This window comes from Ictalurus furcatus, chromosome 17 (assembly GCF_023375685.1).
Source record: "Ictalurus furcatus strain D&B chromosome 17, Billie_1.0, whole genome shotgun sequence".
Classification (NCBI taxonomy): domain Eukaryota; kingdom Metazoa; phylum Chordata; class Actinopteri; order Siluriformes; family Ictaluridae; genus Ictalurus; species Ictalurus furcatus.
The window spans coordinates 6,627,889-6,654,318 of NC_071271.1; the positions used below are offsets into that span (position 1 = coordinate 6,627,889).

Genomic DNA, 26,430 nt, shown 5'->3' on the forward strand with positions numbered 1-26,430 from the left:
TGTACCTGTGGTAGTGGGAGGGGTCCACCATGTTTGTGCGGTTTGGATGCAAACAAAACAATGGATTTTTACCAAGAGATATGGGATCATTTAGATAAAACAATTCGGGTAAGCATCGATTCGCATTTACCTTTCGAGTATTTTACTTTGAGACGCTCATAAAGGAACTTGTAAAAAGTGAGTGTTCTTGAGTGTCCACGCTGCACTAAACTTTGACGAGCAACGAAGGTTGTTTGTATTTGTATTTTTACTTTCCACACTCTTATTTTTATGAATGCAACTGTATTAAGCAAACATTGTTTTGATTGCATATTTCTTCAAGGACAATAAATGCTTTAGTGAAATTTACGAGGATTTGATTGTACTATTAAGTAATATACTATAACTCGACACATTTTTTTCCAATGGTGGCTTTTAAGCTAGGAAGATGAATACCATATCTGTATATACTGTACAAACATTGGTAACTTTTGTTATTACACAAATATTTAACAGAAAGACTAATGTAAGTTTTAAGTTTACATTTAACTGAGCTTGAAATGGTACATACACGACAAATTTCAAATCTTGCATAACGATGATGTATTTCCGTAGCCGGTGGCTACTGATTGGATGACGGTCTTACTGAATGGACAATAAAGGTGCGTGTTCACGCCAGGATCGAGTTTCGGGTTCAACATTTCGGTTTTAAAGTTTAGTTAGATAAAGGTATTTAGGTTAACTTATTTAAATCTTTTTAAAAACAAACACGACTGTAGCTAATTGAATGGAACTGATAAAAAGGTTTCTATGAAGACAAATTGACAAACGTTTTGGTTTGTCAGCTTACAGCAAAAAAATCTTGTTTAGCATACAGCTGTTAATAAATAAATAGACTATTTTTCATGTTAGTTGATGTTCATAATGTATTAACTGATGTTAACATTCGGCTTTTAAAGTAAAAATAGTTGGCAACACATTGCAATAAGGTTTTATTTGTTAACATGAAATAACAATGAGCAATACCTTTTCAAACGTTGTAGCTGTTAACATTAGACCGAGCATTATGAATTAATATGAATGAACAATTGTAGTTTTATTAAGTAACATTAACCAGGATGAATAAGCTCTGTAAAAATATATTGCTCTTTGTTAGTTCACGTTGGTTAATGCATTAACTAATGTTAACAAATGGGACTTTTTTTTTTAGTTTTGCCAAATAAGTTATTACATGTGGCCAAATGCTTGATTTAATCTAATAGAACAGATCCAGATTTCATGGTTATGTATAAAATGGTGAAAATGTGTGTATAAAATAGATAAATCCCAAGAGAGGGCAATTTGCAGTACATCAGCCTTTCTATATGTTTACATAGAGATTAACATAATGATTAACATAATGATTAACATAATGGGGCTGATTTGCAGTACATCAGTCTTTGCCAATGTGTGCAGATTAATGGCAATGGCAGACTGTTGTTTATGATTCAAAGTGTGAATGTACAGTATGCCATTTTAGGGATGTTATCACTAGACTTAGGCCATTGCAGAGAATAAACTGCTGATAACTTTTCAACATACTTGAGCTTTTCACTCCTTTAATTACTAATCGCGTCAAAGCTGCTGAAACAGTTTACTGTTAATGTCTTTATTCTGGCTTTTTAACAAACCCACTCATGTGTCCTCTCTGTAGCACTTTACACTGACAAATTTGTTGACATTATTTAATGCATAGACGTTAGTTAATGCATCAACAAACAATGAGCAACATATTTTATAGCATTTATTCATGTTGAAGAAATTTTTAACTAATATTAAGCATATTTTTTCAAGTGCTTTAGCTAATGTTAACAGATACAACATCGATAAATGCTGTCGGAGTATTGTTCATTGTTAGTTCATGTGTAAAGTGTAACTGAAACACCAAAATGCCTGTAGTCCAAAGGAGTTCATGAAAAATGTCATTTTCAGGTACGTGCTCGAACTGAAAGGTTGATATATTTATATCTAATGGGACTGTCAGTGTATTTGTTGAAAATGTATTATATCGATTCTAACAGATATTGAAGCAGCCAGGCTCAGCACAGATGAGGCCATTATATGTAAATCATGGCTGAAATGATGAGATTTACACAGTGAATTCTAAACTCCATGCAGACCGATGATGATGATGATGATGATGATGATCGTCCAGCATACACAAAAAGAAAAAAAACAGGTTTGTTTGGATTTTAAGTATTTCCTTTTATCAGAGTAAACTCAAAAATGAAACGTCTGTCAGCACCAACAACCTGAGGGTGAGTAGATGATGACAGAGCTTTCATTTTTGGGTGAACTATAAGAACATTGCAAATATATTTCATTTGCTATTGCATTACAGCCTACAAATATTTCTATGGCATTGTTTTAAAGGTTTTTTTTTGTTGTTGTTGTTTTTTTTTAAGAAAAATAATTTATCCTATCAGGGGAAATAAAAGACGCAATACAAGTGAGAGTGATGGGGATGATCTTTTTGTTAAGAAGAGACTGGGGGGGGAAAAAGGCAGAACTGAGGATCTTTCAGAGGTTGCAGCTGCACCACAAATACCATCAACACCACCAATATCTATGGCTGAAGCCCTAAGAACTCCATCTAGACGGGCAGATAGTGTTGAGAGTCCCAGCACCTCTTGGAACATTTACAGTCCGTTTACAACCGCAGCTGAAGATATAGACAGAGCCTGTTGTAATCAGTAATGTTTGTAAGTATGTAAAAAAAAAACCAAAAAAAAAACAACTCCTCATTTAACTAGTAAAGGGGAACTACAAAATTTTAACAACATCTAAAATAAAAACAGTGTCAAGTTTAGTTTTTATTTATTTATATTTTATTATACTTTTTTTGATGGGTGGGTACAGGCTAACATTTAATTGTCGTGTTTCTCTAACCAAACACTACATGGCAATAAGCTACATGTTGATGTGATGCTTATTTATTATTTCTGTATTTTACAGCCCTGCTGACTGCAGTTTTAAGAGCACAAGAGGTCATAAAGCAACAGCTGGTCATGATTCTAAAAAAACTCAGCAAAAGCCAGGCACTGCTTAGTCTCAAAATGATGATGACCTACCAGACATCAGTACATCTGATCTCCCTTTGTCAAATTTGTCTGACCTGGAAAGGATTGAAAGCCAACTGAAGGAGCAGCCAGAACAAATGAAAAAGTTGCTAAGTTAAATGCAGTATCAGATACCCTTTGCACCACCCTTTTTCTTTTAATGTAATGAATTTCTTATTTTTTATGAAGCCATAACTTCAATTGAGCTCTTCTTACTGTTCAGTCAAGCAGTAGTAGTCAACTTGGAAAATTTGCTACAATATGGGATCCCCTTTGAAGACAATGGCCTGGTTGTTTACCCTATCATGTTCCTCCATCCCAGTATGAGCTGGTTCAGGCAAGCTGCCATGTTTGGGTCCTTGAGCAAGACCCTTAGCGTTCAACTGCTCAGTTGTATCCTGCCTCAACTGCAAATTGCTTTGGATTGCTTCCGGATGCCCTACCTCTGGGTGGAGCTCTCATCAACTGCAGGCTACAGCCTGGAGATTGCTGAGGATGATACCGCTTGAAGTACCATGAAATAGTTTTGGACCTCAATTCCACATGGACATTCTCACTGTGGTGCTGGGACTACGGTTGCTACTATGTCCTTGGGACGACAATTACCACATACCGTTTTGCACTCAGGTCTCCTTTAGTGAACAGTGGACTAGTTCAACACACAGACTTCATATAGAAACCAAAATGAACTTCCCTTCACTTTCACACTATCCGTTGTGACCCAGATGAGGACGGGTTCCCTTCTGAGTCTGGTTCCTCTCAAGGTTTCTTCCTCACATCATCTTAGGGAGTTTTTCCTCGCCACTGTCGCCACCGGCTTTCTCATTAGGGATAAATTCACACACTTAAAATCTGTATCCTGTGTTTATATGTTTCTGTCCATTGTTAGCGCTATAGAAATAAAATTTTATTGAATTGAATTGAATAAAAGCATTAGCCAAATGAGCAAATATAATGTATAAATGCAGTAGGGCACACATTAGAGAGTTGCTGGATATTGAGTGGTTGTGTTGTAATCTTTATTCATTGCCAAGTGAGATGGTCCAGAACAAGGATGGCACAATTAACCTGTGTGTGGATTACAGACAGTTCAATTCAAAGACCAGAAATTATGCTTATCCTCTACAGATATTGATGAATCTCTTGATGTTAACATTGTTAACATCGGATTAGCTAGCAAGTACAACTAGGTTCCTGTGACAGAAAAAGATAACACAAAAACAGATTTTGTACAACATTTCTTTTGTTTGAATTCAACCATATGACCTTTAGCCTGTCTAATGGCCTAATTTTTGTGGATGAGCATCTTCAGTCATTACTGTTTTATTTGGATGACACAGTGATTTTCTCCTCATCATTTGCAGAACATCTCCAATGCCAAAAAGTCCTTGGCAATATAATCTCTGCACAAGGTGCATCAACTGACCCTGAGAAGATACAGGTGGTGGAGATCAAAGAGATCTTTCCTGGGGTTTGTTGAAGGCTTTGCTAAGCCCACAGCTCTGATACGTAAGCTTGTGGCAGCTACACAGAAAAGAAAAAAGAGGTCAAATGAAGACACTTGTCAAAAAACTGTGGGATAACACCTGTGAGCATGAATTTTCAACTAGGAAGCAGATGCCGGTAAGTATACCTCTTCTTATCTATGCAGACTTTTTTGCATTTTCTAATGCTATACATTCTGGACTTGTGGCAATACTTTCTCAAGAGAGGGGATGTAGAAGATGGCCTACACTAGTCATGGGCTACATCATTCAGAGCACTATAGAGACATGATGTTGGAAATAGTGGGCAGTCACAGAGAAGTTCTTGCTCAGTCACAACATCCCCTTTAGCTATCTTCTGGGCTCTAGAACAGAAAAAGCACCTTTTCTACTTTTGACATGGCAAAACGGTACCTTCAGAAAGCAGCAGCTCAAGCCAAGCAAGAAAAAGGATGACAGGTACTATTTCTTCTGAATGAACAGATGTCTATTGATGAAACCATTGTTATGGCCTGATTTTGAAGGCCACTTATAAACGGATGAATTTGGTGTATGGGGAGAGCCTGTAAGTGATAACTGAGTAAACAGCAAGCAAGGGTTGTGAAAATATACTGTATATTATGTTTTTTGTTCAAGTTATTTACCACATTATATTGGTGACAAAGACGGAGCTTTCATTCCCTTCACCATTTCTGCAACTGCCTGGTAAGCTTCCTATTCCCTTAGACCATAGATTATATCATTTGAAAATAACATCAAGACCCTTTTAAGCACTGTTGAATGCACTATCCTCATTCACTGCTTGGGCACTGAAGGGCGGAGGATTTTACAAACACTTAGCAAGGCTGAAACATAGACACTTTACTGCCTCCCAAAATGTCATACCTGGGCGGATTTTGTTCTGGGAGTTCATACAAAAAAACCCCCAAATCTATATGTCTGTGCTACAGTATGTGGCTGACCCATGGGGTTTGGCTAGTCATTGGAAGTTTGGTTCAATGGAGGATGAAATGATCAGAGCCCAGCTAGCCAAACATACCAATAACCCTAAAGTTAGGGAGAATTTGATCATTCTTTCGGATGACCCGACATCATACTATCAGATTAGCATGTCAGATAGCTACTCCGCCACCCACCTGCCTATGCTTCCCACTGAACAAATTGAACCCCCCCTTAATCCCCACTGCCCTGCACCTTTCCCCAATGACTCAGATATAAATTATCCCAGCTGTCTCCAGTCATCCTTACATGAAAGCAGTGGAAACTGCAGCCTCATGTCACATGCCAGCAGAGCTCAGAACTGCTGTGCGCGGGGATAAAATTGTTGCCAGTGCAGGAAACAGAACCACTTTGTCAGTGAGTTTGAGTTTGCCACTGACTGCCGACCAACCCCTCAGATCCCATGTACACTTCATCACAAAAGCTCACAATGATACACTCAGTGAGTGTCATTTACATGTATGGCATTTGGAAGATGCCCTTATCCAGAGCAACTTACAGTACAGAAGTGCTTTGTAGTCTCTATCATGGTCTGCACTTATATAGAACTTTTATCCAAAGTGCTTTACACTGTGTCTCATTCAGCCATTCACACACTCACACACCAATGGTAGCAGAGCTGCCATGCAAGGCACTAACTAACTTGCCATCGGGAGCAAGTTGGGGTTCAGTGTCTTGCCCAAGGACACTTCGGTATGTGGAGTCACGTGGGCCGGGAATCGAACCGTCAACCCTACGATTAATGGACAACCCGCTCTACCACCTGATCTACAGCCGATCAAAAACATATCCTTATGATACTTGACTAGTTCTGGAACTAACAGTACTATCTGTCTAAAAACCCTGTTGGGGAGGTTAGTACAGTATGAAAAAACACAAGGATGTTTTGTTTTTAAAACATGCATCTTGGAATTGGAGGAAGTGTTCATTCCTCTGCTACTAGACACAGGGACAGCTGTGCCCCTACTGAACATAGCAATGGTTCAGTAGTTCTTTCCACATCGGTCACTTACTAAAACCTCAGCCATACTGTGCAGCTATGGCAATGCTAAGACCGGCCTGGTGGATGCAGTCATCCTCACGGTGCATTGTCATATGGAGATACTTCCCCTCACATTTCAATTGAAAAGACATTACGAGCCTGACCTTATTCTCCCCATGTCAGGTTTTGGCTGCTGGATGGTGGAGAGTCAACCATTCTTCATGTCAGCTGTCCATGGCAACAACAGTGGCCCTCTCCCTTTTCTGGGCCAGGCTGCCGCACAGCATTCAATTACCAACCCTTGTTGGCCTCCAGTGTGCACCCAATAATTCAGCAACTACACCATATTCCCCTCGCGCTGCATGACCATGTCTCTACAAAGCTTCAGGAGCTGTTGGAATCTGGCATCACTGAGCTATGGATCTCGAACTTGGTGGTTGAAAAAAAGAAGTCAGGTGGCTTGTATGTCTGTGTAGACCTTCAGGCTGTGAATAAAGTGATAATTCCAGACACGTTTCCACTGCCAACAGCAGAGGAACAGACCACTCAGTTTCTTGGCTCTACCATATTTTCCCATAACCCATATGTCCAGCCCAACTTACATCATTCCTGGGTATGATAGCATATTACCTGTGTTTCCTTCCCCAGTACTGTATCAAAAATATCCCCTTAAATGAGCTTCCTAAGAAAGACCCATAATGGGTATGGATACCTGCAGGTTCCACAGCTAATCTAACTCATTCAGAATGAAGACCACCAGGCCCTCAAAGCCCTGCTTGCAACATCTGGCTCAGGCCACAGACCCCTTAGCATTCACCACTGGGTTGAGAGGCTCCAGCAAGTTTTCTCCACGATGGCACAATTTTGTAGTGCACCTGATTTCCTGTACCACCCCACACCAAGCCCCAGATACACCAGAATCAGAGTTCATCCAATGCAGGTTGGCCTCATAAAGTGTCAGAGGAGCTAGTGCCCTTTTAACAAATTAGAGAGGAGCGGTCATGCTGGAACAATAAGTTTGTGGGCATTGCACTGGGCAAGCTTGTGGGCATTACACGTTGATCCCAGCAATCTACATGCTTATGTCCTTGCTATGACTCACAAGGACCATTTAGGCAGCATGAAGGTTAATAATGGTAATAATGAGTCTTTATTAGTCACATATACATTACAGCACAGTGAAATTCTTTGTTCTTCACATTTACCAGCATGTTAGGAGATTGGGGTCAGAGCATAGGGTCAGCCATGATACAGCGCCTCTGGAGCAGAGAGGGTTAAGGGCCTTGCTCAAGGGCTCAACAGCGGCAGCTTGGCGGTGCTGGGGCTTGAACCCCTAACCTTCCAATCAATAATCCAGAGCATTAACAGTCAAGTCACATTTGTGTGAGTTGGCAGCATTTCTGAGATCTTATGTATTGGCCAGGCATCAACAAAGACATTAAGGTTTAAGACTGCTCAGTCTGTCTAGTGGGAAGTGGGATGTTCAGGTTTTGGAGGACTTTTATTATAACATGTAAAAGTAAAATAGGACTTTACTTTGAAGAGTTGGGTATATGTGGGTGATCCCAAAAATGCTAGTTGTGTAAATGGCAAGCAAGTGTTGTGAAACGTACAGTATGTTTCAGCTTCTGTGTGAGTTATTTCCCACATAATAACCATGTTCTGGGGCATAATAAAATCCAGGATGTATGGGAACGCAACAAGTATCAGGTCATCTGGTGAATGTACTGAGCTTCTCTTTTTAAGCTTGTAGATGCTGAAACACTCCATGATAAACAAGAGACAGCACAATCTATTATGACTGCCACCCTTGAGCTGCTTCCCAAAAGTATTGCAACAACAAAGATTATTGTTACATCACTCTGAGTACACTCATATTAAGTTAGGATTATTTTAAGTTTATTATGCTTCTGGGGAAACTGCAACCATATCGTTATTATGTTAAGCAGTTGTTAATTTTAGGCTAGTTCGTTTTTGGCAGGTGACAGCTTTCCGTTTTGCACCATCTCCGTTGAAATCTGTGGAACAAAGCCTAGCCATTGGTCTCTTTCTCATGCACAAGTGTAACTACCCCATGTGTTCACACAGCTGAACTGTGAGGTGACAGATGAGACAGATTTGTGATCTTGGCCTGTATGCTAAACCTTACAGTGGCATAACATACAATTCTGCTTAGCACAGACCAGATGGAGAGGAACAGTGTGAATACTCTGATGGCAGCATCACCACCTGAACATGCCAGAAATGCATCCTCATAGATACACACACACACACACACACACACACACACACACACATACAAAACCTGGTATAGTACACATGGTTCTCTCCACAGGAAGTCTATACTCACAGCGACTGATCCTCCTTCATGGATTGAGTGGTTACTGACTGAAGAAATTTAAATTGTGGTCCTGACTACTCCTGCTTTCCGGACCTGCCTGATCCCTCCTGATGCCCCACTTCTGCTTGGAGTTATCGTCACCTGAAAATCACTTTCTGTTGCTTAGGATGGCCCCACATAATAATAGTCTAAAGGTCATCATGAGATTACTGTGGATGGTAACACCACATAGAATCCATAAAGATGGCTGTGGATGTTCTTCCTGGAATAGCTTTAGCGCAGCTAAGAACAGTTAACAACTTCAGCTTGATTCAATAGACTTCAAGTTCAAGCTGTACTGAATTCAGAAATGACTCTGATGCTCATACTCAACTTCCTGTTAACACAATTAGCGCTTTTAACTATATACAGTATCCCCCACTAATATTTGGTATAATATTTGACACCCTTGGTAAATATGAGCGAAGAAGGCTGTGAAACATTGTCTTTATTGTTTAACCTTTTGGTATTTTGTTTAAAAAAAAATTCTCTGCTCTCATGGATACCAAACAATTGCAAACACAATAATTGTTGCACACCTATATTTAACAAATATATCATTTTTTATAAACCTGTGTTTTGTTTGCAATTGTTTGATATCCATGAGAACAGAGTATTTGTGATTATTTTTTTTTTTAAACAAAAGAGCAAAAGGTTAAACAATAAAGACAAATTAAAAAGACTACTTGTATTGTTATACTTGTATTGTTCTCTGCTTGATATATCGCTTTGCTTGTATTTTTCTCATTTGTAAGTCGCTTTGGATAAAAGCGTCTGCTAAGTGAATAAATGTAAATGTAAATGTAAATGTAAATTACAGCCTTATTTGCTCATATTTACCATGAACTCATATTTATTGGGCGGCTGTGGATCAGGTGGTAGAGCGGGTTGTCCACTAACTGTAGGGTTGGTGGATCGATTCCCGGTCCACATGACTCCACGTGCCTTGGAGCAAGACACCGCAAGACAGCAAGACACTGAACCCCAAGTTGCTCCCGATGGCAAGTTAGCGCCTTGCATGGCAGCTCTGCTACCATTGGTGTGAGAGTGTGTGTGAATGGGTGAATGAGAACCAGTGCAAAGCGCTTTGGAACCGATAAGGTTAAAAAAGCGCTATATAAGTGCAGAACATTTACCAAGGGTGCCAATGTTAGTGGAGGGCACTGTAGTATACAGTTAGAGAATATAATTTTTTACGTTTGTCATTTGTTTGTCCTTGCCCCCATTGACTCTGGCTTGATCATTAGGAATAAATTTCAAATTTATATCCAGGCTTCTGTAAAGTTGATTTGTGATGTCCATTGTTAAAAGTGCTATACAATTAAAACTGAAATGAGTACAATGGAATTGAATTAGGCATTTTCTTTTCTTACATCAACCAGAAAATTTCTGGTCTACTATTTTCTTACTTCAGTGAACATCTGAAACCAGCTAGAGAACAATAAGCCCATATTTCCTTACTATTTTGGTTTGCAGTAAAAATAAATAAATAAAAGAAGCTCGTTTGAAAGTAACCTGCCATCCATCCATCAATCTCTTTGAGTGGAGAGGCCTGGATTGGGATTTCTCAGATGTTCAGGGGTCATGGAGTATATGTGCATCAGAAGTGGGGTGCAGACAGAAACTTCTGAGAATGGAAGCTCTTCCTTTTCCAATACAGACTGAAATCTCAAGAAGACACAACTCTGTCAGAAGGTCAATAAACGTTGTATTCACAGCAATGGGATAATTCAGAGTGGGCCAGTCAGACCTATATGTTATTATCCACTCCTCTATGGACATTGTAATATTATGCACTATTTCTTCAAAAGACATGCAGAAAATATAATAAAGTTGTAAGAATTTCCCCTCACCACTTAATTATGTTCTACATTGGCTATAACCTTGACTCCAACTTTCTTCCTAGCTGGAATATGCAAATAAAACATCTTCCATTGTGCTGTATATACAAATATAAGTTTCTATGCGTAGAATGTGATTTATTAAGTTATTCTTGTGCAGAAGATGTATGTATATTTAGAATAACTCCTGACCATACATATGCAGAAACCCCTAGTGGAAGAAAAGTGTAATCAAGGGTAAACTGATTATGAGGAGCTCCCATCCCACTGATTGTCAATCGTGTCAGCATCACTGACAGAGTAACTGGTGAATATTGTGCTCACAACAAGGTACACACAGGTGACACGGATGAAATATAAAGTGAAATCATACGCTGTTTGCCCAGTGCAATTTTAATGGATCTCTGCCAGCAAATTTTGGGAATTTTTGGGAACACCAACAAAACACAGCAGTATCCCAGTGGACACTCAAGTCCTTCTACTCTAAGTAGTCTATACAGGATTCCGTGGAGGTTTTTTGTGACTGTGGTTTTTGTGTTTTTTTTGCACGAAATGGTTTTGTACAGACTTTTGTAGTGATGTTTGTTGGTAAATGAGATCTTTTAGCTGTATTCATGTTCGACACGTGACTCGAAGAGGGCTTTGACTGAATGCGCGTTGTGATGACGTCACATGACCCAAAACTGTGGAAAATCTGCGGTTATTTAGAAAAAATGCAAACTCGTCTGAATGTTGGGTGTCAACCATGACAGGTCTGGCATTTCCCAACCATGAGCCAAATAATGACACATCTTACATACATTCATCATATCACTTATGTCGCAGTAAATTATATTTCCAAATAAGCGTAACTGTATACAATATATGATGATTTCAAGGCATTTCTTTTCTGTAAATGTGAGTAGCCATGCACAAACCGAGCAATCTAGAATGTGTTGGATTTATCAACATTTGTTGCATGCAGCTGTGTGTACAGTACACGTGTGAAAAATTTCCTAGTGTGTACTGGGAGTTCTTAAGGACAGAATTAGGACTTGTTCTACACACACTTTGATAAATGGCACCCCTGGTACGAAGCATGATTCATACAGCCATCAATTTTCACAAGAGTCCCTGAGCTATTAGCCATAAAACAGCCCCAATGCCTGATCCATCTCTATGTTTAACTGTGGGCATCTGGTGTTTTTTTTTTTTTTTTTTAAATTATATGCAGTCCCTTATTGCCAATAAACATAGTGGTGTGCGTGACCAAAAAAGTTTTAATGACGCATTGTGAAGTTCAAGCTCTGCAGGAAGGGCTTCTTACTTGCAACGTTTCCAAACAGCTTATTGTTATGAAAGTTGAGTTTGACAATCACAAGAATCAACTAATTAATGCAATTTGATTCCATTTCAGATATATGGAACTTTTTGGTAATGGCCTTAATTGTGCTTAGTGATATTTGTAAATGCTTATGTATTTTTAATATCCATTATCTCATTTGTGCAGATCAACAACTATACACGGATATAAAATGTCTACACACCCCCTTCCAAAATGGCAGATTTTTGTGATGTAAAAAAATGAAACTAATTTAGTTAAATGTCAGAACCTTTTTCACCTTTATTGTGAAATTGCGACATATAAATATCAAGTGACAAACACTCAGAAATTTTTGGGGTGAAAAAAGAAAAACAAAAAACTTCCAATGCCCAACTTGCATAAGTGTGCACACCCTTTTATACTTAGGAATGTGGCAATGTTCAGAATCAACCAATCACACCCAAACCCATGTTAAATACTAATACTAACAACTGTTGAGAGTTGTGTTGTTTTTTTTTAACACATGTTTAGACAACAAAACAATTCCCAGGGAACTGAGAATAAATGAAAACAATGACAATTTGTTTTTATTTATTCGGAATATTAATTAGGGCAGGGGTTCCCAAACTTTTCTAGGGCAAGGCCCCCCAAATGGCATTAACATTTGACTGAGGCCCTCCTTTTGCAAGATGTCTTTAAAACACATTAAAAATACAGACTTCTGAATATATCCCCCCCCTTTTTTTTTTATTAATAATTACATCTTACATCTTTACATTACATTACATTAGGAATTGATTGTGTGTGTGTGTGTGGTTGTCTGAGAATGAGAAAGAGAAAACATACTAGTAGGAGGGATGGGCACACCAAATTGTTGAGGCCCCCCGGGCGCCCCCTGGCGGCCCCCAAGGGAGTCGTGGCCCCCACTTTGAAAACCACTGCCTTAGGGCACGTGTCAAACTTGAGGGCAAATTCGACCCTCTGCCTCATGTGAACTTGCAAACATATTTAAATGGCCACTACTCAGCATTTTCTCATTATGTAAAATTCTCAGCAGTCCTGTAGTCCCACAGTGGTTGACTGTGATCAGTGCATGTGCCAATTTAGAGTGCACTGCGGGTGTGGATAATGAAATAATGATGAGATGAAGTCCTCATGCATTTTGAGTAGATGCGGATAGGAGTAGGAGCAGTGAGAGCAAGAATTTGTTATTTAATCATTCCATGCATGATCTACCATCAAACAATCTTGTTGGCCCATTTATATTAATAACGTTGCCATGAAACACCTTCATGTCCATTCCACTGAAAATGATTGAAATAAGAGTGACAATTTAAAAAACAAAACAAAAACCCCCCCCCATATCTACCGTTTTATAAATATGGAGGAATGGTAAAGATTTTGTTGACCTAATAAACATTATTATAGTGTGATTATTTTACATGTACATAAATCAACTGTGCTGTATATGTATGTGTGTTATGTTAACCCCCTACTAATAAGCATTTGGAACCATCACAAAATATTTCCTTCCGTTCCTCAGCTATGCCTCGGAGCGTTGGCCTGCGAGTGTGATTCATTGATTGATTCCAAATCCTTCTGTAAAGACGTACAAATATGCTGAAAAAAGAAAAGTTGATAGGGCACAAAGAAAAGGGAGATGGGCAACTAAGGACATATGTATGTTCTTTGCAAAGCTAACTCGTGTGAATTCTTTAAATCTTTCTTAATGTTATACGTTTTCAATATTTGGAAAATAGATTTATACGGTATACTATATGGCCAAAAAGTATGTGGACACCAGTATGTGACCATCACACCCATATATAAGCCTTCCCCAAACTGTTGGAAACACACAATTGTATAGAATGTCTCTGGAAGCTGTAGCATTACAATTTCCCTTCACTGGAACTGAGAGGCCCAGTCCTGTTCCAGCATGGCAGTACCCCTGTGCATGAAGAAAGCTCCAAGAAGACATGGTTTGCCAAGGTTTGAGAAGAACTAGTGTCCTGAACAGAGCCCTGATCTCAACCCCACTGAACACCTTTGGGATGAACTAGAACACTGACTGCACCCCACGTCTGGGCTCACTAATGCTCCTGTAGCTGCATGGACAAATTCCCACAGCCATGTTCCAAAATCTAGTGGAAAACCATATGTTATCACCTAATAGTTGATGCAGTTGAATAGGTTTCTTTTATCCCGTCTTCATTTTAGCTCTTCGGTTATTGGTGGTGTATTGAAATTGAATAGCCTTAGATTATGCTGCTCGATACAAAGATATTCATTTGTAAATCGTTCGTGAAAGCGTTTACACAAAAAAAAGGTGCTATTCATGAAATTCTTGTCATTTCAGGGGGTAAAAACCCCTTCATATCCTGCATGTGCTCCAGAGTGTGTGAAAATTCATGCACAAGACGACGAACTAATGTAAATCCAGACCTGATCATTTGTATGGATTACTGCAGTTTTAAATATGGAACCTGGCCATTTTGAAAATGTTTACAGTATTTAGCATACACCATTATCCAGAGCAACTTACAAAACATGCTTTGGAGTTTCTATTAAAAACACATCTACGTGCTAGTTCACTAGGTCAGGGACTGAGTGTACCATCGGGGAAAAATAAAGTGATCCAACACAAACCCAGAAATTACGACATAAAACTAATCATTTGGTTATGACAGAAGAAATGCTGCCAAATAAATCGAGGGTGGGCCGGTCTGTCTGCACATAGCCATAAACCGTAAATAAATGCTGCAGCTGACAGAAGATTTAGCGCAGGTCATGATTAGATTAGATTAGATTTATATTTGCTTATAATTCAGTTCTGTTTGCCACAGCATCATCTGTTAATCCTGTGCAACACTTCCAGCACATCGGCTGAGACACTTAAAACAGCCGAATAGCAGTTTCCGAGTCTGGCATGCTTGATGTCCATGATCACATGGGCACAGTTCGGATCTTTTATTTCTCCTCTGTTATCATTTCACGCCATTTTCTTTTGACCTCACTTCATTCTCAGCTCATTCATTTTCTGTGTCTGAGGTGAGAATAGCATTATAAAATAAAAAAAAATATCCAGGATAAAGCTCCAATGAAGTGTAAATTACTCCATGTATATGCTACCTGTACCTCTTACCCAAGGCACAATATTTACTGCTCTGTAAAGGAAAACAACATTTAATAACTTTCATATTTTTTTTATTATTATTCAGAATTCAATAAGGCACTACACCTTCTGATACAAACAGTTAAAACGGTCACCATTCGAGACACCTTTTGAGCAGTCTAAAAATACAGAGACATGTGGAATCCAGACGTTACCATAAAGCAAGTTAAATAAAAATGAAAAACTCAACCTCAATGATGAAAGATCTTTGAAGAAAAGATAATGAGAATTCACAAAAAAGAAAACCTACATTCAGAGAAGGAAAGCACAAAGGAGCACACAGACTGTAGTGCCAATGTCACAGCAATATTAGCTTCTCTAAAGAACTCTGGGAAATAAAGCTTATGACACAGTTGGCCTTATGCTAATTTTATACAGAAGAACTAGCCGGTGTGTGAGGTGACATTGTCATTAAATGGATAGAATAAAGGAATATTTTTGCCTCAGAGGCTAGTGAAGGAAGCTGTAGGCCTCTCGCTGACTCTCTGTCGGTGAAAACTGAGGACAAGAAGAAACGGCCATGTAAGGGGAAAGGTAGGAAAAGAGACATGGAGAGACTGCAGTGTTAATGCAGAGCACATCCACTGCTCAGTACATGTGATATCTCAAAAACATGCATAAGAATAAGAATCTAGAAACTGCTAAAAAAAAAACAAAAAAACACACACACACAAGTGAGGGTGAACATGTGACTTGGGAGACTTACTGATCTTGTGTTGGAAAACAAATGACCTAAGATTAAAAAAAAAAAAAAAAAAAAAGGGAAATGATGATTCTTACACACCTTCGAAACCCTAGACCTTTTAATAAAGTCTTTATAAAACGTATTTCTCTTATTCAGGTGCCCGTGTTTGACATCAGCACCCAGAGATGTCTTTGGTCTTGTTTTTCCTTAGGAAGCGCGTGTCTGAGGGGTCAAAGCCTCTCTCTCGAGCCCCGAACACGGCCCAGCTGGGTGTCTTGGCCATGTAGTCCAGAGCGGTGAAGGTCTTGGCACCGTTGCTCTCATTGTACTTCTGAATGAGCTCATGGAAGCGCTCGTAGTCGATCCACGTCCGCCACTCACCATCCGCTTTAAACTGTAAGGAGATTATGCATGCAGAAGCAGAACACAAAACAAGAGAAGGTTGAGAAGAATAAAGCGAGTGAAGGAGAACCTCCCTGTCTGACAGAATTGATCTTCGACTAATGAGACCTGTAGTTCCTCTTCTGCACTAAGATGTTTCTTCAGGAGACTCAGTAAATCTTCAGTAATCACTTTATCCTTGTAAGATTGAAACGGATCTAAAACTGATCCCGTTTCACGAGGGCACCGTGCTAGAGGCAGCCATTTATAGAAGCTCATGTGACTTTAATTAAACTCAATCTGCTGCTGTATCTACAATGTTTACACCGCACTGCACTACCACATCACACTCTTACACTGTATTCCTTTTCTTTTTATTTACATGTATACACATATTTAACCTTATTTTGTTTCATTTATAATGTTAAATTTACCTCTAATGCTCTGTGCTGATGTAATAGGTGAATTTCCCATCTATCTAATACAGGGTCTAAGGCAGTGGTTTTCAATTCTCGTTTAGGATTTTCTGTTAGACAACAGAATTCATGTTTCTCTCAATTACTGTAAGTTGTCCAGGTCCAGAAGCAGTAAAGCATCCCCACACCATCACACTTCCACCACCATGCTCAACTGTAGGTATGATGATCTTTTTGTGGAATTCGGTGTTTGGTTTATGCCAGAGGTAACGAGACCCCTGTCTTCTAAACAGTTCCACTTTCGACTCATCAGTCCACAGAACATTCTCCCAAAAGTTTTGAGGATCATCAAGGTGTGTTTTGGCAAAATTCAGACGAGCCTTAATGTTCTTCTGGGTTAGGAGTGGTTTTCACCTCACCACTCTTCCACGGATGCCATTTTTGTCCAGTCTTTCTGATAGTGGAGTCATGAACAGTGACCTTTATTGATGCAAGAGAGGCCTGTAGGTCCTTTGATGTTGTCCTTGGCTCTTTTGCGACATCCTGGATGAGTAGTTGCTGTGCTCTTGGAGGAATTTTGGAAGGCCGGACACTTCGGGGAAGGTTCACTACTGTGCAGAGTTTTTCCATTTGGAGAATATCTTGAAATAGCTTTGTAACCCTTCCCAGACTGATGTATTTCAAACACCTTCTTCCTCGTCATTTCTGGAATTTCTTTCAACTCTGGTATAGTGTGTTACTGGGTAAGACCTTTTAACCAACTTCATGCTGTTGAAAAAGTTCTGTTTAAGTGTTGATGTGATTGAACAGAGTTTGCAGTAATCAGGTCTGGTTGAGTCTAGTCCAGCTGAACCCCATTATGAATGCAGTTTCATAGATTTGGGGAATTAGTAACTATGAGGGCAAATACATTTTCACACAGACCCAGTTGGTATTGGATAACTTTTTTGCTTCAATAAATAACATTATCATTTAAAAACTCTATTTTGTGTTTACTCAGGTTGCCTTTGTTTTATCTTAAATCTTGTTTTAATGTCTGAAACAATTTAGTATGAGATATATACAAACAGAAGAAATCAGCACTGTACATAGAACCATTACAGTTTCACCAGAGGGACGAACCTTCCTGAATAGTGATGTGAGCAGGCAATAGCAGACAGGAAAGTCCCTTAAACAAACAAGACAACCGGTTGCCTAAATAACATCTGCATTAGCTACACCAAATGGAAATCCATGGCGCAGTTAATGAAACCCTTAAGACACAATGCGAGCCCAGCTTGGCTTTCCTATCTGCATTAATAATCCTGAGTGCCTCTTGTTTCACTCAGACATTATGATGTAGAAAAAATGATACAGCTTCCGTTCATACTCATTCTGTTAGTGCCACGCCGTGAGCTGTCTCCCTGGTAAGTCTAGCAAGTCTTTAAATGTATCTCCTTGTGGGGCAAGTCCTCCTGAGCTGTGTTTTTTCATTACAGAGTAATTTACTCGACTAAAGTACTTGTGTGAGCCCCCTTGGGTAACTGGGAAAAAAAAGCAGCAGTGAGTAGATGAGTGTTCAAGTGAGGCCAGAACTAGTGTTGCTGGAGGCTGGGAACTCATCACCACCTCACCTGTAATCTCATACCTTGAGCTACTTACACACCTGTAGGGAAGGGAGAAACAAAGGTTTGGAAGCATTCTAGGTGCAGTTGTTAGGGACACACTGATCTCACTTTTCCATTCTCAATATGAAACTTACTGTATAATCAGAACTCTGGGTATCGAATGATAATAATAATAATAATAATAATAATAATAATAATTCCTTACATTTGTATAATGCTTTTCTAGACACTCAAAGTGCTTTACATAGGATGGGGGGGATCTCCTCAACCACCGCTAGTGTGTAGCATCCACCTGGATGATGCGACGGCAGCCATAGTGCGCCAGAACACCCACCACACACAATTAGTGGAGAGGAGAGACTGATGTAGCCAATTCAGAGATGGGGATTATTAGGGGGCCATGACAGAGAAGGGCCAATAGGGGAATTTTTAATGGCCACAGAGAGTCAGGACCTTGGTTTAACGTCTCATCCAAAACACGGTGCTGTTTTTACAGTATAGCATCCCCGTCACCATACTGGGGCATTAGGACCCACACAGACCACAGGGTGAGCACCCCCTGCTGGCCTCACTAATACCACTTCCAGCAGCAACCTTAGTTTTCCCCCCATCCAGGTACTGGCCAGGCTTAACCCTGCTTAGCATCAGTGGGAAACCAGGCAAGAGCTGCAGGGAGATATGGCACTGGCCATATGATAACTTGTCAAAGCTGACATTCCCCCGGTAATCAAGCCAATTCTCTGCACATTTCCAGCTTAAAATTATGCAAGGAATCTGCGGAGCAACGCCGGCATCTTTAAGACAATTTGTGTTCTTTGTTCGTGATCTTAATCTGTTTTGCATCAACCATCATACCATGTTCATGGCATAAAATGCATCAAATAAACTCTGACCAAATCCAAAACAGCTTGAGCTAGTATTTGCCAGGTACAGCAAAAGTAATTAATTCTGCACAAACCATAACAATGATGATAAAATGTGACGTTGCACCACTGAACACAAAACATATGCAACTGAGGTACAGAAAAGCATGACTAAGACTGCACATTTAATATAATACATTAATTCAGATGAAAAACACTGTATATTCGGATATGAAATGACTTATAAGTATATGCTCAAACTTATTATGGGTCAGTAAACTAAAGCATCAATGGGCCAGTAGTATTGATGTATGGAAATGAAGTAATCAACCTCAATCAGAGCTTTCAATCAAAAAAGAAATATGAAATGTAAAGAAGCATCTTGAGGTAAGTTCTTAAGGCTGAAGTTGTTCGCAAGATAACACTTTTACACAATGCATGTAATTCATTATACTATTAAGCTAGTTCTCCTTCACCCACAAAGTATCTAGCTAGCTATACAATTTATCTCGTTTGCAGGTCACGACCATTTGTTTGACAAGTTAACATTAGCTAGCTGCTATTTAAACCTTGAAAACTCAAAGATTTAAGGCTACATACACATATCTAAAGTAAGTAAGTAAATAAGCAAGTAAAACTATATTTATATAGCACTTTTCTAAGCGGAAGGCTATAAGGTGCTTCGCAATAAAATATTAAAACCAAATCTAAGAAGAAGAAAAAAAAAACACACCATAAAATAACAAGACACACAAGACTGCCAACAACACACAGAAACAATAAAACACCAAGAAATGAACATGAAAAAAAACAAAGACACTACCTCTGCTAAAAGCTAAAACATAAAAATGGGTTTTAAGCCGTCTCTTAAAAGAAGCCATAGAATCAGGGAGTCAAATATCAAGGAGAAGACTGAAAGTTTAAGGGCATGTGCAGAAAAAGCACAGTCCCTCCCTTCGCTTCAATCGTGTTCTTTGAACAGATAAAAGCCCTTGATTAGAAGACTTCAAAGACCTGCCACTTGCATAGGGAACTAACAATTCACCAATATATTCCGAAGCTTCAACATGTAAAGTCGGATAGGTAAGCAACAGTCATTTAAAATCAATTTTAAAATGTCTGACTACACCTCATCGCACTCATGTGTAAGGACCTGAGTGATACCACTTAAAGGTTTTCAGGTACAGTTCCCTCCAAAAGTATAGGAAGGGCAAGGTCAATTCTTTTGTTTTTGCTATACACTGAAGACATTTGTGTTTGAGATCAAAAGATGAACATGAGATAATGGATCAGAATTTCAGATTTCATTTCCTGATATTTACATCTTAGAACAGTGGTCACCAACCTTGTTCCTGGAGATCTACGTTCCTGATGACTTTAGCTCTAACCATAACCGTGCCCACCTGACCATCTAATTCTTGCCTTAAGAAGTTCTTGATCAACTAAAACAGGTGTTAGATTTTGGTTGGAGATAAGAAACCTGCAGGAAGGTAGAGCTCAAGGAAGACGGTTGGTGACCACTGACATGGCACCTTTGGTGGCAGACCACCCAACTTTTAGGTGAGCAAAAGTATTGGAACAGTTTGTCTTACAGTAAATCACACTTCATATTTGGTTGCATATCCCTTGCTTGCAATAACTGCATCAAGCCAGTGACCCAATGACATCACCAAACTGCTGCATTCTTCTTTTGTGAAGAAAAGCTTCTTTCAGTTGTTGGGTTTTTTTTTTTTTTGGGGGGGGGTTTCTCCCTTCAGTCTCCTCTTCAGGATTTGAAATACAAGCTCAACTGGGTTAAGGTCTGGTGATTGACTTGGCCAGTTTAAAACCTTCCAATTTTTTACTCCCTGATGAAGTCCTTTGTTGTGATCATTATCTTGCTGCATGATGAACCTCCTCCCAATGAGATTGGATGCATTAGCATCCAATAGCAAATTAGCAGACATAATGTTCCTGTAGACTTCTGAATTCATTCTGCTGCTACCATCATGAGTTACATCATCAATAAAGATTAGTGAGCCTGTTCCAGAAGCAGCCATGCAACCCCAAGCCATGACGCTACCTCCACCATGCTTGACCGATGAGTGTATGTTTTGGATCTTGAGCAGATCCTTTCCTTCTCCACTCCTTCGCCTTTCCATCACTTTGATAAATCTTGGTTAATCTTGGTTCCAGAACTTTTGTTGCTCATCTCTATATTTCTCTGCGAATTCCACCCTGGCTTTCTGATTCTTACTACTTACGAGTGGTTTGCATCTTGTGGGTACGGCCTCTATATTTCTGCTCACTATGTCTTCTTCGAACAATGGATTGCGATACTTTCACCCCTGCCCTGTGAAGGTTTTTTGTTCCAATACTTACAGAGGAGAATGTATGATTTTAATGAGACACAACTGACACTGAATAAGGAGACGTAGACTGAGATAGAAGGACTTAATAGGTGGTGGACCTTTACTGTAGTATAGTTTATAACATGCCAGCTAATCATTTAGAGTTTTTCCACTGTAAACTAACGCTGTGTAAACTAATCCTTTGGAAAATAAATCGTAAAGGAAAACTTTCCCTGGTGGGTACCATTTTTATTTAGAGGCAGTCAGCTTGCAAGACAGAACATGATAGATAATATGCCTCTTTTGCGTTACATACCCTCAACCTCTCATCTAAGACATAGTAATAAGATGATGGTGATAGGTGGCCTTAATGGTCATCCAATGGGGATGCTCTGACAGCAAGTGTTCGTGTAAGTTCAGATTAACCCAAACAGACTGTTCCAGCATGCTCATTTTCAAGAAAACAAAAAGCACAAATGTACAACTGTGGCAATGAATCATGAGGGATGGCGGCAGCTAAAAAAAAATCCCAAGGCAACATCTCAATAAACACACATGAGATAATGGACTTAATAGATATTAGACTGTACTGCTGACGTCTCTTAGGTCACAGACACACACTTCAGTCTGCACACACTGCACACTCACAGCCTCTCTCTCCTCCTGGCTGTGTGGGTGCGAATAGTGACTGTTCCACTCTCACTGACTCACCATCCAATTTAGAATTACTATCTTTATGGCTTCAAATACACTATTAGAGTGGTGATAGGATATGAGTGCACTATACTGCTGTGTAGCTCTGAGATGATCGTTATGAAGATAGATATGTCCCTACTGTTCAGCATAAAGCACGTAGAGAAATTATGAACTGTATGGTTGACAGCTGACGCTAAGGTGCATCCATCATTAATCTTCCATAACTGATTTAGTGTAGATTGCAGATTGTGAAAGTAATTGAGTTGGACAGCGCTACTGTCAGATCTAGGCTCATTTGCAGAGGGTTTATCATAATGCAGAATAATAATAATAATAATAATAATAATAATAATAATAATAATAATGATAATTAGGCTTCAATTTGTGCATGTTTTGGAAAAACTCTGGGTGCCACCATGTCAGAGAAAAATCTCAGTAAGAATCTAGAGCACATATACACTGTAAATAGAAAAAAGAAAATACCATGTACTTAAATGTTTGGGTTTGTAAGTGGTAAAGGCTGAAAATGATCGGTGCAAACCCTGTAAAAAGTGATATGAAGGACAGGCAAACAAAATGGATTGTTCATATTTATCGGAAATGTATCAGAATTCTGTTCATAAAAACAAAGAAGCCTAGCCTGAAAACGATGCGGAGAATGACTGCACTCATTTACATTGTGTGAGAGTTTGTTATTTTACAAGCACATGTGAAAGCGTGTGTGGAAAATCACCTTATGATGGGCTAGTAACAGGCAGTTCGAGTGCTCGTGTTCGCAGGCGATGTCGTAGTCGGGCAGGAGGCTGGCGAGCTGCTGCACAAAGTGGACGACCTCCTCATGCCAGGGCACGTTGGCCATGGTCAGATTGCTGGCTGAGCTCTCGCCACAGTAGGTTACTCCCTAAAATGGAAGAGAACAACACTGTACAACTGCAGCAAAAAAATTAAAATAAAAAGCCAAACAACAGCAATAGAGGAAAAATATCCCATTCTGCATTTTTACTACACTGTTAACGGACCTGGAGGATTTTTCTGAAGAACAGTGGGTGGTTTAACTGCTCAGGACAAACAAGGGACTCATGAACAACTCTCACAAAACATAAACAGAGTCGTTGATCATCCAGGTAACGACACACAGTATTAAGAATCAAGCGTATGTAAACTTCTGAACTGATTCATTTATTATTAATAAATTCAGCTATTATTGTGTCTTGTGGACTATAAGTAAACACTGGTTATGTGAATTAGCTTATTCAGGGCAGAACTGCAAGGGGTATGTAAATTTATGACCTCAACTGTATTTGATAGGTTTCGTCATGTCTTGCTCCAAACGATATCTCGTTGTACTTGTGTACTCACAATAAGCTATGCATCTTATCTTATGTCAGAACAAGTAAATAGTGTGTAAAACATTAATACGGCTGATATACCATTAATTTAATTCTAATGAAAAAAATAATCTATGCGCATAATCTGCTTTGTAGAAAAGATTTTCTGTCTCCTGGAACATAAAAAATGTCACAAAAGTGATGCTTCTGATGCGGTGTTTAATTTATTCAAGATACATTCATTCTTCATTTGAAAACATACACCTGGCAACACAAATCTGTCCACCACTGAGCACCCAAAATGTACTACATCGAACAGAATATGTCAAATCAGCCAGACTTCTCATTTCTCCACCTTTGCCTCGCAAATGCATATAGATGAGGGAGAGAAGTGCATTTTGTGTTGTGTATGTTTCCGCATACATGAGGCATAATCAAAACATTTAAGCTTCTGTGTCTGTTTTGTACACAACGCACAGTTTTTGGGGTTTTTTTGCACAGAATGTGGCCTAATAACGTCTGAAGCAGGTTCAAAACGTAGTACATCCAGAACCCGGTTACATTTAAAAAGATCATTTCCAAGATTCAAACCCCAGCAACATACAAAAGACTAAAACATAAACCTCAGAATGTGTTTGTAACAATCTTTCCGCTTAGAGACGACAGAAGGACTCAGGGTAAGAGTGCACATGAGCTCCTCCCCTCACACTAAACCACACCCCCACCTCCTGCAGGTCTCCTTATACACATATACACACACACACACACACACACACACACTTACATACATACATACATACATACATACATACATACATACATACATACATACATACATACATACATACATACATACATACATACATACATACATACATACACACACACACACACACACACACACACACACACACATATATATATATATATATACACACACACACACGCAGGCCAAGAGCACAGCAGTGCACGAAAAGCTGATTTGGTTATATGGATAATTGAGCATGAGAAGACCAGCTCATTTCATCCAACGTGAACAATCACATAAGAGAGGGTGATATTCCGTTCATAGACGCTACAATGATCAGGGAAAATGAGCTGTGGAAGCAGCCGGCAAGACACCAGACCACACACAGCGAGAGCATATTGTTCAGTTTATTCAGCAGTCTAAGGAACCACATGAGTGCTACATATTAACAATGCCTGATTAATTCATTCATGGTGAACCTATCTGTATGCACGTGGTGACCCTCAAGTCCGTACACTGTATTCTGTGAAACTGACGATCAAAGTCATCCTAGCTCTGTGCTCACTGGTGTTCCTCAGGGATCAGTTTCAGGCCCTTTACTTTTCAATATTGATTTATCTCCACTTGGGCATCTGCTGCGATCGCTCGGCCTCCGTTATCACTTTTATGCTGACGATACCCAAATCTACATTCACTCAAAATCTGGTGAAAACCTTGATGTTTCTTTTCTTTCTGATTGTATTTCTGAGATAAAAACATGGATGAATAATAATTTTCCGCACCTGAATAGCGGGAAAACTGAAGTTATGCTTATAGGTTCCCGTCAGCAAATTCTCAAAGCTGGTCCACTGTCTTTATTTGTTGATGGCTCTGTTCTAGAGACTCAGAGTAAAATGAGGAACCTTGGAGTAACTTTTGATACGAGCCTTACATTTGATTTTTTTGTTCAGAGCACTGTTAAAGCATCCTTTTTTCACCTCAGAAATATAGCTAGACTGCGCCCTATGCTGAACTTCTCTGAAGCTGAAAAACTGATTAACTCATTCGTCGTCACTCGGCTAGATTACTGTAACGCCCTTTCAGCCGGAGTTTCTAAATCCACAATCAATAAACTGCAATATGAACAAAACTCTGCTGCCAGGATCCTGACTGGTACCAGGAAATACGATCATATTACTCCTGTTCTGGAGTCCTGGCACTGGCTCCCGGTCAGGTTCCGTGTCGATTTTAAGATCATGATGCTGACATACAAAGCATTACATGGCTTGGCTCCTCATTACTTATCTGCTTTATTAATCCCTTACACCCCAAATCGCAGACTGCGCTCCTCACAGTGTAATCTGTTATCTGTTCCACAAACACGATTAAATCTATTTGTGACAGGGCTTTTTCTTTCAATGCTCCTTCTCTTCGGAACTCTCTTCCTTTCGAACTTAGGGAAGCTCAGACCTTTGGCAATTTTAAAGCTCAACTCAAGATACACTTTTTTAAACTTGCATTTGACTGCTGATGTCTTCTTTTATTATTATTGTTGTTATTGTTATTAACCTTTATAAAAAAAAAAATTCTGTGTACTGCTTATTTTGCGTACAGCGCTTTGAGAAGCTGCTTTTAAAGGCGCTTTATAAAATAAAGCTTATTATTATCCTAAGTATTAGTCCATAAATGTTCTGTATGAGAAAGAGAAAGCTTGGCCTTGCTCTTTGTTTGGAAAAACAACCGCATTATTCATCCTACACTACGAAAAACAGACACTGAGTAAGGCACTATCTTATTCCAGCTCTTCATCTACAGCCATTTTGTCGCCATTAGTCTGTAACATCAATAGATCTTCTTGGCAGCTATGAATTTATTGAAGTCAATGAAGGTGAACTAATCACGAAAAAGGTTTTATTATTATGAAATCAGGGACAAAACCTTCCCCAAACAATCATCTGAAGAAAACAAAGTCTCAAAAAGAGGGAAATGAACAAACAGGGCCAAAAGGAAATCAAATGATGCAAATAAGTGGTCTTGTTCAGGGCTTGCTAAAGAATGTCTACATTTCATCTAGAAGTTAGAAACAAAACAAGTTTTTACAAGCGGGACATTTTTCTGCCGCATACTGCAGACCACTACTCACACACACCGCCTTTCAA

General features: G+C 39.3%; 1 protein-coding gene and 1 pseudogene across 1 annotated transcript in view; one reads left to right on the forward strand and one right to left on the reverse strand.

Moving 5' to 3' along the window:
• The first annotated feature begins 2,322 nt into the window (after positions 1-2,322).
• Positions 2,323-3,370, forward strand: LOC128621704 (uncharacterized; annotated as a pseudogene).
• Positions 3,371-15,248: 11,878 nt separating this feature from the next.
• tyw1 (tRNA-yW synthesizing protein 1 homolog (S. cerevisiae)) overlaps positions 15,249-26,430 on the reverse strand; it is a 78,362-nt gene continuing 67,180 nt past the window's right edge. Inside the window, exons 15-16 of the mRNA XM_053646516.1 lie at positions 22,950-23,117; positions 15,249-16,317 (exon numbers count right to left, since the gene is read on the reverse strand). Of these exons, the coding sequence (XP_053502491.1) occupies positions 16,096-16,317; positions 22,950-23,117 (390 nt within the window). The 3' untranslated portion in view covers positions 15,249-16,095. The remainder of the gene's footprint in view (positions 16,318-22,949; positions 23,118-26,430) is intronic.